At 44.0% G+C, this 12,352-nt stretch overlaps 1 protein-coding gene across 1 annotated transcript in view; it reads left to right on the top strand.

Annotated features, from left to right (window-relative positions):
- The window catches only part of CtsK1 (C1 family peptidase 26-29-p), a 35,515-nt gene that overhangs the window by 6,467 nt on the left and 16,696 nt on the right, over positions 1-12,352 (top strand). The window contains exons 3-4 of the mRNA XM_050174752.3: positions 1,656-1,852; positions 8,950-9,235. Of these exons, the coding sequence (XP_050030709.1) occupies positions 1,656-1,852; positions 8,950-9,235 (483 nt within the window). The remainder of the gene's footprint in view (positions 1-1,655; positions 1,853-8,949; positions 9,236-12,352) is intronic.

The raw sequence follows: 12,352 nt of genomic DNA, 5'->3' as shown, positions 1-12,352 counted from the left end.
AGGAAAAAATATTTTGCGTTGGCATATATGTATGTTTATTCATGAATAACAACCATAAAGAATGGAAATAAACTTGTAAGAATTAAAAATTTGATGCATTGTTATACACATAAGGCTTAGAAAATGCGCACACGAAAATGTTTCCGAAGTGTCAAATGTTCCTGCTCTTACACTAATATTTACATCCATAACGTGATCGAACAGCATAGGTAAGCGCACTCAAGAAAACTGTGGTTGTGTGCCTGTCAAAAAAGCAAAACGTGCGACAAACTTCCGCTAATCTTCATCTTATTGCCAACCAAAGGCAATTAGTTTTCGCGAGTCTCAAAAAAAATGAAACAAAAGAAAATGCATGCACGGCACCATCTTTCCTATGCGCACCCCTTTGAGCACTAAACGAGCGAGAAACAGGCGGTTGCCCTTTGAGCGATTAGTAACGAGATAGCCATCAGTTTTCCGAGTGCAAGAAGCCGAAACCGCTCGCGGGGACCGCCGCCCGCCCGCACGCGCGTCAATGCATGAGCGGTAGTATATAGACGCCGGAGCAAACTAGCTCGAAAACCAAGAAGGAGGCGCGAGAACAAAATTCTCTGTATTCCCTCATAGTGACAGCACATGCCAGAAAAGAAAAAGTTAGGAAATTGGCGTGTGTTTTAAACGTACAGACAGCGCCGTAAATATACGGCATCGACCATTTTGGACTTTTTCGCGGCGCCGTTTAATAACTCATTGACCCTCAAAGAGTTAAATATGCACAGCAGCCTGTATATCAACATGAGCGCATTTGGCTATTCATGCATTATTAATATTCTCCAAGTAGCATGTTTTTGGCCATGCTCTTGTGCTTTGCACTCAGTAGCAGGCTAAAGGACCCAACCTCCGGCAAACTTCTCTTTTACCTCATGGATAAATTTTTCTTTCTCGTGCTATATAGAGCTGAAAAGAGTTTACCAACCAAAATCTGTGATTGACATTAAAAAAAGTTAAATGACTTCACAGTGCACTGAAAACACAATGTAGCAGGTGAACAAAAATCTTAATGCTTGTTTGAATTAATCTGAAATTCGAGGTATCACAATCTTGCAGTATCTACTTTTAAATTAATTGTTGACCTAATTGATAGCTAGACAGCTGTTGAAGACATTCAGAAAGGCTGAAGTGAATTGTTTCTGACTACCTAGCTATTGCATTGCTGATAGGTATTTTTGACCAAGAAAGTAGACCATTAAATACAAAACAGTAAGTACACTTAGCACCTTGACTACACCATCATCCCATAAACTATGCAACGAATTGTGTCCTTAGTTGACCTAACCTGCGTAAGGTTGTCATTATTTAGACTTTCTGACCTATACTTGTTTCCCTGGCTTGAAAGAAAAATACCTCTGCTGTGATTTAGTGTAATGTACAACCATGGATACTACTAATCATAATTCTTACCGACTACAAGGTGGTGCAAAATTAGATGATACACTAAGTTGCAGTTTTAAAACAATAGAATTTTTTCATTCTCCAGAAATGTCAATAATGTGTCATGGGGGTATATTGTCAGGTAAAATCAGGATAAGTAAGAGAATACGAATATATGAATATTATATACATCCTGTGTTATGAACAGAACATGATGTTTTTCATTTTATTTATTTTCATCATAGGCCTAGTCCAAACAGTACAGCTTTCACCGAGTGCAGAATCGGGGGGAGAGGGATACCCCTATGGCGTCAACTACAAGATTGCCTACATGCCAGACCCCAAGACGTGGGAGTCAGTTCGCACCTGCTTCCAAGTTAATGGAACCGAGAATGCCTCTGTTCCCCTGCAAGATGTGCTGCCAAATGTTGCAGGCTTCACAGTGAGTCCAAAATTTGCCATGGAAGTCATCAGGATAAACTGTTAAATAAGTGGTTAGGCCATGGGTACTACTACTACTGAGGTTTAAATCTTAATTGGCCCATAAATAGTTCACATATTAAAAAACCTTCACAAGGGTGTCCCTTATATTACAACATATGTATACAATGACCTGTACTTCTATCTTAAGAATAGAAAAAAAAATTTTGCCCTTACGGCTGCTTTGTTTTTGATTAAAATTTTCAGCAAGGTCACATATCGTGGTTTGGATTGCTCGGCATAGCGCTTGGCACTGTTAGTTGCCTGGCATGACAAGAAAAAAAGTGTGAAGTTGCCTTCATCTGTGCCCCTTGCGGTGTGTATGTTGTACACCCCAGCGACGGTTCTGTCAAAGTAATGGACAATAATTGTGAAGGCCATGCTTTGCTGCACTGTATTCAGAATGCAACCAGTGACATCATGGCCACCACGTTTTGGACACCACTTATAGTAACGGGCGCAGATAAAGGCAGCTTCACATTGTTTTATTCGACAAACCAGGAAAGTAGCAGTTCCAAGAGCTATACTGAATGATCCGAACCACAAAATTCTATCTTTTTGCGAAATTTGAGCAATAGCAAAGTAGTGATAAGTGCAAAATCATTTTATAAAGATGTAAAGATAAAAACGCAGGTCACCGTACAGTGCTGCAACAGTGCTCTTTGGAACATTTTGCTGCACCTTTTGGGCCCTAGCCAAGGAACGATTGCTCAAACAAGTTTGCTATTACTTTATATTGTTGCATGTTTGTAAACCATCATAGGAGTAATAATACATATAGCTTGTAGATCTTTCTTGACTTAGTTGTGAGGCTTTATAGGGGAATTTCAACTTTGGGAATAGTGACCGATACATCCATGTACAATGCAAAATTACTTTCAGTTATGGAAAAGTAAGCCAAGTTCTTTAATTTGGTTATGTGTTGTACCTATACATGGCAGGTTCAGTCAAATAAAGTTCAGTTGTGTGTGCATAGTGGTTTTGCTTTTCTGTTATTCCTCATGCCCTTGCCTCTTTTACGCCAAACACTTTGTTCAGGATGAACTAACTTGCCAGCTTCAGGATCTTTTGATAGCTTTTTGGTGGGCTAGTTAGTTCTGGATCATGGTGAATGTTTAACAGCATAAACAGACGAATGACGAGATGAGTTTGTGTCACCTACTTGTCGGGTCCTTCGTCTACTTGCACTCTTAAACATTCCAGATGTGCTTCCAGATTCTTTTGACCAGTCATTTTACTAGAATGATTGTTGCGGCATAAAGCTACTTTGATGACTTCAGGGTTGTACTGACTCTTATGTTTTGCGCTTGCATAATTTATTGGCATACCAAACCTCTGCTCACACTAAAGTGAACCTGTTTGCCCTTCAAGGTGCATAATCTGTCAACCTATAGTAGACTATTATTGAAATAAGTTTAAAGGGGGCTAAGAAAATTTGTTTGCCTTATCAGAAGTTCTTGAGCAAACCACAGAAAAGAAAGTAGGGGCACCCATTCTAGGGGCGCCCAGATACTAAAACCAAGACACCTGTAGAAAAAGACGTTTATATTGCAGTAGCATGATTAAAGGCATTGCTTTGGGATCTCTTATTTAAAACATTTGTAATTTATGCTTTCCAGTGCTGTGCTGTCAGAAATGTTCACACTTCACCTAACTTTGAGGAAGATCCTTTATTTCTCTCGAGTTGTTTAAGAAGTGCACCAATGTATTCAGGGCATCATGTTGTCTTGTGTTCAAATGTCATTGGTGGCAGTTGTGTAAGTTTGGCTTAAGTGAAGGGGTGGTTTGTGTTCAACAGAATCTTTTTTTTGCATTGGGTCTATGGTAAACCAAACACATTAAAGCTTGATTGGCCCATAAATAATTCACATATTAAAAGACCTTCACAAGGCTGTTTCTCATATACAATGACCTACAGTAATGTGGGGCACATTTGAAAATTCAGCTTAGCCTGGTTCATCTTAGTAGGAGTTTGCTGTAATTTTACTTGGTATTTATCTTTAGTGGCCTTTTAGAAAGCCAGCTGTTGTAGCTCCGACGGGGCGGCCTGACGAAGGATTTACTGCATGATGCCTAAACGGCCGGAGCGCGCAGTGCCGCAAGAAAGAGCCGGACTGCTTCAGCCGGGGACCAGACAAAGAATGAATTTTTATTTCTGCGAGGGGAAACAGGAGGCAACTTGTAGCGTTTGGCGCTGAGTGACGCCCTGACGTAAACGACCCAAAACCGAAATCAGAAGCCAACACAGGATACCACATCACCTCTCCCTTGAAAGGAAAATGCGCTACTCGCTGTCCTCGCAACAAAAGTAAGTCATGAGTCACAGAAGAACAGATGTTAGCACTGTAACATACGTGTTTAGTGGTGACATCTTTACACAATAGAAAATGACATCTTTGGCTTCCCCATATTAAGAAAAACGCACAACATGAAAACTGAAAATGAACATGATTGCACTCCAGTTCTGCAGAGTTTCAGTACCCGTCTTGGGAAGGCAATGAGATGCAGCCTTGCACACACTGATCACACATGAAAAAAATTCACAGAGTACAAATGTAGACAGTGCAAACATCTGTGTGCCCCCTGGGACAGCACTGATGGGTGGCTCATTCGCCCTTTGCCTGACTCGAGACAGTCTCTGTGGCTGTCGTGGATTGGACATTGTGCGTAAAAGCACTTTACACTCCATAGCCCCCCCCGTAAGAATGCTAACGATTTTTAATGTTAAAAACGCTTTTTGGCATGAAAGACAAATTCGTATGGCGGCTACTACCATAGTGAAAATGTGCATACTACACGTTTATGCTGCAAGAAATGTAATGTACAAGAAATGTATGGTATCCCTTCTGCGGGGATGCTAAGAAATGAAGAAAAGTGTTCCTACCACTAGGATCCACTGATAAATCTGCAGTATAGCAATGCCGACCCTTTATGCTGTCAGAAATCCCCCCATTTGAAGGATACTACTTATGTCCTATTTACCTAACAAACATGAAACGAAATACTTTTGGCATTAAGAGCCGAATTCACATGGGAGGGTTGAAACCTCTGTAGACAGTAACCCAAGGCAAAAAGCTACTTGTAAACATAATCCTTAAACCGTTCCGGAGGTTGTCTATGGCGTGTAGACCTACGGAGGACTGGTTCAGGTTGTAGAGGAGGAACAGCAGAAGTGTTACTCATACCGGAACTGGAAGGTGTGTCAGAGTCCTGAGTGACTTCAGGGGCAGTGTCTTGGGGAGGAGTGTCGCACGGACGTTCAGGAGACTTTTCTGCACGGGGTGAACCCGGTGGTGGTGGTGAGACAGGTGGTTGCAAAGAAGGGGTTGCAGCAGGAAAATGAGTACCAGTAGGCCACTTGGAATGATAGTCAACCACAACCAAAGCAAAACGGGCATACTGTGGAGCACGATCAAGAGAGCCTATTAGTCTATGGCTAACTTTTCCCATGGTCTTAATGGCCATTCGACAGGTTGTAATGGAGCAAAAGATGGTTTGGCAGATTTGTCTGCTTGTTGGCACACAAAGCAGTTTCCCACAAGTTCCTCAACTTGCCTATTCATGTGAGGCCACCAGTAGATGCCTCTAAATCTGAGCTTGGTTTTCGTGATGCCTAAGTGACCTTCATGAGCAATAGACAGGAGTGTCTGACGCAAGGAAGCAGGAGGAACGATACGTTCACCTCGGAGAAGCAGATTATCCATGTAGGACAATTCGGACTGTACAGCAGCATAGACCTGTAACTCTGGCGGAAGGTCCGCCGCAGTTCTCCATCCTTTTACTATTTTGTCTTTTAATGCTTGGCACACTGAATCTGCTTGTGTGGCTGCTTGGAATTCCTCCTTTGTAATACAAGATGAAACTAAAGACACTATTTCCTCATCTAGTGCTGGTTCACATTTGGGAGGGACAGGTAGGCGTGACAATGCGTCCGCAATGACATTTTGGTCACCTTTACAGTACTGAATGGAGAAATTGTAATATAGCAATCTTGCATTCCACCTTGAAATTCTTAATGGCTGTCCAGGATCCATTGAAGATAGCAATGCGACTAGAGCTTGGTGATCAGTTCGTAGATTGAACTGTCGACCCCACAAGTAAACATGCCAGTGTTCACACGCAAACAGACATGCCAATGCTTTCCGTTCACCTACGGAGTACCATCGTTCTGCGGAAGATAACGTACGAGAAGCAAAAGCTACTGTAAAGAGCTCATTTCCGCATTTTTGCTGTAGGACGGCTCCTATGCCAACGTCAGAAGCATCAACCGTCACAACAATAGGCAGATGCGGTTGAAACATGCGCACCACCGGGTGTGATGCAAGTACGTCTTTAATTGCCTGAAAGCTGCATTCAGTATCCCGATCCCAGACAAAGGCTTGTCCTTGCCTTAGGAGTTTCCTTAGCGGTTCCACTACATCGGCATACTGCGGGATAAATTTAGCATAATATCCTGTGCGGCCCAGAAATGAATGTAGAGCCTTTTTGTCCTTGGGCAGTGGTGCCTCCACGATTGCCTGAATTTTACTATCCATCAGCAAAATGCCGTTTGTGGAAATTTTATGTCCTAGGAAAGTGAATTCTGGGACACTGAATACGCACTTGTGGTTAAGCTGCATGCCTGCATCACTTATCCTGGACAGGACGGTTTGAAAATTTCTGTTGTGGTCACGTTGAGTGTGATCCCCCATACAAGCACATCATCAAGGTAGCACAAGGTGCCTGGACAGTCTTTCAAAACAGATGACATGATCTGCTAAAAAGCGGATGGCGCAGATGCCAAACCGAAACACACACGCTTGAAGCGGAAAAGATAGTCATGAGTTATAAAAGTAGTAAGCTCATGGCTTTTCTCGGACAATAAAACCTGATGATAAGCGGACTGCAAGTCCAACTTACTAAAGACAGTAGCACCAGTGAGTCGATGCAACAGTTCGTCAGCCATCGGTAGTGGAAAGGCGTCGATGATGATAGCCTTGTTAGGGTCTTGAAGATCGACGCAAAGTCGAATGGAATTGTCCTTCTTTCGAACGACGACAAGCGGAGAAATCCACTCGGACGCAGTGACTCATTCGATGACATCAGCTGATTCCAGGCGTTGCAGCTCGGCGGAGACTTGCTCCCGGAGAAGCAGAGGTAGAGGACGCAGTTTCGCTGAGACTGGTTGTACTGAAGGTCGGAGACGAACGTCGTGTACGAAGCCCTTCACAAGTCCCAATTGTCCTGAGAACAGATGGGCGAACTCTGCAGGAGCGTTGGGTGGAAGAGATGGAAGCTGGACGCTTGGGTCAGCTGGAAGTCCTGATACTTGTTGACATCTGAGCGAAGACCCTTGAATATCAATGCCCAAAGCTTGAATGGCATCTAAGCCCAGAAGAGAAGTGCCTTGGTTCGTGACGTGAAATGTCACTACTGCAGCCTTGTTGCGGTACTTGACGAGCACGGAGAAATGTCCTGAATGTAGAATTTCTTGCTGTGAATAATTCTTGAGTCGAAGACTCGAAGGAGATAATGGAAAAACCTTGAAATGTTCTTCGTATAGGGAGCTGTTCATCAGTGACACCGTAGCTCCTGTGTCCACGAGCAACTTGAGTGTAGTATTCGCAATGAGGACTTCGGCGCGAATTGTTGCCGGACAGAAATTCGGTGCTTGAATTGTAAGCACAAACGGGACTGTAGTGGCTGATTCTGTATCAGCGGTAACGGAAACAAGCTGCATTCGAGCAGGAGACTGTCGCTGCGTTCGGTTCCTTAAACGGCAAACCGAAGCGTAATGTCCCACTTTTCCGCACGCACGGCAGGTAACATGCTTTGCCGGACAGGCTGGATCAGATGTGATGTGGTGAGGTGAACCACATCGGTAACAATGGGGTGCGAACTCTTGACTGGCTTCGCAGAGTTCGGGCCGGGCGTCACGTTGGCCAGCCACTCAAGGATGCGACTGTCCGCCACGCCGTTGATCGCCATCTTGAAGGCGCCGGGTCGAGGGAGAAGGGGGGCGGGAAGGAGATGGCCAGGACGAGGAAGGAGATGGCTGGCGACGCCATCTTGGCGTTGCGTCAAGACGCGCTAAACAGACGAGCTGCTGAAGACTTTAAGTTCCTTGTCAACTTGCTCCACGCTTCGTCCGATTTCCTCGGCTTTCTTGAGCGTGAGGGACGATCCTTTGTAGAGTAGCCTTTCTTGTACTCTTGTTGGTGCAACACCATGGAGGATTTGGTCGCGAAGAGACTCGTCGTGCCAAGCGCCGAATGCGCAAGCAGGCGCTAGCCTTTGTAGCACGGTGATGAAGTCCTGGAAGGTTTCCCCAGGTAGTTGCTTTCTGTCCCGGAAGATAATGCGGTGCACTAGGGGATTGGTGCTTTCTTCGTAGTGCTGGTCGAAGATGCGAAGAAGGTCTTCGAACGTAGTAGCCGTCTGGTCCGTTTGCGACGCGAGGTCATAGTAGAGACACTGCCCCTCAAAGCCTAAGTTACTCAGTAAAATGGCTTTCTTTATCTCGTCTTGTAGTGCTTCGCATCCGGTCGCCTGGAGAAACGTGCAAAAAGAATGTTTCCATGTGAGCCACAGTACCAAAGGAGTACCGGGTAATGCAAGGAAAGGCAGCATGGGGGGTGCGAACGCCATGCTGGGCACTGAGAAAAAAGGTGGGGGAGTTGCGGTGGACGACGTCGAAGTGGACGTAGCGTCTTGCATGCCGCAAGTAAGGGAGCAGCAGAAGTAGAAAAGCAAGGGGACGTAAAAAAGTAAAGTGAGCTGTTTACCTCATCGCCAGTTTGTTGTAGCTCCGTCGGGGCGGCCTGACGAAGGATTTACGGCATGAGGCCTAAACAGCCGGGGCGCGCAGCGCCGCAAGAAAGAGCCGGACTGCTTCAGTTGGGGACCAGACAAAGAATGAATTTTTATTTCTGCGAGGGGAAACAGGAGGCAACTTGCAGCGTTTGGCGCTGAGTGGCGCCCTGACGTAAACGACCCAAAACCGAAACCAGAAGCCAACACAGGATACCACACCAGCAACACTCTGTTTTCACAACCTGCGCTACCCTGCCATTTTTGCAGTTTGTGCGCAAGGAGTCATGCTGGTTCGGCAACGACGAGCTGCTCGCCCATCAAGGCAAGAGGCACTGTGAGCGGTTCCAGCTGACTGTGCCCACCCAGGACCGCGTGAGCAAGTACACGCTCTGGGTGTCGCGAGACCCTGAGGGTCGTGCCGTGCCGCGGCGCTACCTGATGCGTGGCTACAACACCTTGCTTGGCTCCCACTTCGACAAGTACGAGGTTCTCTATTACGGGTACTCCCGGGACCCCGTACCACCCAGCTTCTTCGACATCACTACCCTATTCAGTGAGTATATAGCAGCTCTGAGTGTGCGGAGTGAAATTCAGTGCAAATACAGTAGGACTGCATTGATGCGTTTGCGTTTTCCTGGTGACTACATTGCATTTGTATGATCCTAGTGCCTAGAGAGTGTAAGCTGCCTATCTTCTGGTTATGTTTTTCTTGGCTCTTACATTTCTTTTCCACAGCCTTGCAAAACACTTACGATGAGGTTACAGTGAATGTCTGATGCATACTTTGGTGCTGTAGTTGTTCAGCCCCCTTTGAATAATAAAATCATGCTACATGTCAATTTTCTTGCTTTGGTTGTAGTAAAAACAATGGAAGTTTGGAAACTGGTGGAGCTGGTCAGACTTCCAGGCATGGTAATGATTGCAACAGGGTGTAAGAAAGGGTTTAGTTGACAAGCATTCTGCTTTTACAGTGCACTTGTCCCATGCTGTATAGATATGAAGCACTGTGCCGTGCATGTGAATTCTCACACAATGATAATGTAGCTGGAGATTCTTATCAACCACTTTTATGCACATGTTCAAACACCATTGCTTTGCACTCAGCATCTTGAGCTGGCATGAACCTTTTGCTTTTTAAGTGCAGCCATAATGAATCTTAGAACAACGAAAAGCTGAGCAAGTTTGTTGAGATTCATGGTATTTAAAGGCAGGCATGCAAACCACGGGAACTAGAACTAGGACATTGAATGCTATGAATGCTATAATGAAAGTGCTTGTACTGAAAATTTGCACAAGTGTCACATAAACACATGCTCAGCTCAAAACGAGGGATGATGACTGCATACTTCATGATTGACTCGTTATTTAAAGGTCACTTTCTTCTTAAGTTCAGCCTTAACCATTGTGCTGAACAACCAGTTTGAAGTCATATTCTAAATCACTGACTAAATGGTAGGATGGAAGGGTTAAATTACAGGGGAGCAAGAGTTTTTTATACATACTGACTAAAATGTGGAGTGATGGACTAATTGACATAGCACCCTTAAAAGGGCCCTGAAACACTTCTTGAACATGGTAAAATAACATTGCCGATCTGTTAACGAGGCTCAAGCAAACATGTGAGCCATATAATATTGCACCGCATGCAGCAGGGAATTTACAATCTCGTGTAAAAGGCAGCAAACAGTCACTTGCTCTTGCATACGCACTGTCTTCATGCAGCGTCATGGAAAGCAGTTGGATCACTAATGCAATTAGCTGATTTCATGATCGTGAGAACATTCCCTGTAATACATAATTGCTGATTTTGAATTATACAAATGAAAAATATATATATGTCTGCGATCTCAAAACGACAAGAATTATTTCATCTTTGCACTGTGTGTAGCTGTGTCTGCTGCGAGTGGCCTCCGAGATGGCAGTGGCGTCCTGCATAGCATAGTCCGCCACTTCAGCCACACGGTGCTACGATGAGTACTTTCGCAGCCAAGACACTCAACTTTTGGCTAGGACTTTGTCTTGTTGGCTTCCCTGCTGTGTAACTTCCAGTGCGCCAGCACAGACAAAAAGAGAGAGAAAGCTGGGTATAGGTGCAACAACTCCACTTATAGTTGAAGGATTAGAAAGTATTTGCCGCATGAGATTCATGAGACAACATGCTTAAATATTGAGGCTATTCTTTGACTATTTAGAAAAGTGTTTCAGGGCCCCTTTAAGAGTAAGCTTTAGCTCGGGCCCAACTCCGACTCTGCCCATTCAAATACATGTAAAATGCAAAAACATTTTCCTGATATAGCCCCTGAACCGATTTTAACGAAATTTGTTGCATATGAAAGAGACAGTTAAATTCTAGCGACTGTTGGAAGCAAAATTTCGATTTAGAGCCTGAATTCTCTTAAAAAGATTTTAACAAATTTGAAAGTTTGAAAAAAAAATGGAAGCACGAAGTTTACATATTAATAACTGTGCATCAAAAACAGATATTGTGGTTCTGTAAACGGCATCCACTAGATCACTGAAAGCGGACAAATTTGGTACGTCATTTTCTATCTTACATGAACTTGCTACGTTGTGTATGAGGGTTTTGCAAAAGCTGTATTTCCATATTACTAAATTTTTTGAGGTTCATGTGTAACATATCAGTTTTGTCCGCTTTAGATGTACTATTACATGGAATTCACATAACTGTAATATCATATTCCATTGCTGATTATAGAGTTGTAAACTTGATAGTTTTGTTTTCTGAATATTTGTGATTTTTACCAATTTTTAATAAAAAAATGACAACCTAAAAACAATTCGAAGCCAACAGTCACTAGATTTTAAGTTTTTCTTTTAAATGCAACAAACCTCGTCAAATTTGGTGCAGTGGTTGACGAGAAAAACAAATGATCCTTTTACATGTATTTAGATAGGAGCACCAGAGCTAAAGCTTCCTCTTAAGGTAAATATTATAGTAGTGCATAAATGGCACGCAGAACATAACACTGTAAGGACATGGGTATATTGACCTGAAAAATAACATGAGTACGAGACATGGATGGATGGATGGATGGAATAACTTTAATGAAAGGTCCTGCGAGCTACGAGCGCAAGGTCCCGTAGAGCGGGCTACTCCCACGTTGGGACCGGGAGTTGTAACTCCCTGGCCGCATCGTGGGCTCACTGGACAGCCCAGAGCTGCTCCGCCTGGTCCGTGCTGCGTAATGCTTCTTGTAGCCTGGCCGAGTCTTGATCCTTGTTTGCGTGGGTCCGAGACATGGCCCATATCAATTTTGTGCTTTGAGGCATGCTTACCCCCAGAGCAACTGGACCTGACAGAGAGAAGAGAGACAAAAAAAGCATTTTGCGGTGTCCACTGTCGTTTCTAAATTTCACCCACTGTGTCCTGACTATTTACATGGGTAAAACTTGTGGCTAACTAACACAACTTTCAGCATTTGATACAATTGGCCTTATACCTTGTGAAGAACTGTGCAGAACTCCTACACTGCTCCAGTTATTTCAAATTTAATGCTCTGCCAACTCTTCTTTGAGTCACAGGGCAGGTGGGGTACTGTACTATCGCAGCAAGTACAAAGAGAGCATTGTGAAAAGTTACCCTGTAGCATGGGAGTGGTGTTCTGTAGGAAAACTGAACAAACTTGACAAAATGTACTCTCCTTCACAC

This window comes from Dermacentor andersoni, chromosome 9, assembly GCF_023375885.2.
Source record: "Dermacentor andersoni chromosome 9, qqDerAnde1_hic_scaffold, whole genome shotgun sequence".
Lineage (NCBI taxonomy): Eukaryota > Metazoa > Arthropoda > Arachnida > Ixodida > Ixodidae > Dermacentor > Dermacentor andersoni.
This window is presented reverse-complemented; position numbering and strand designations above follow the sequence as displayed.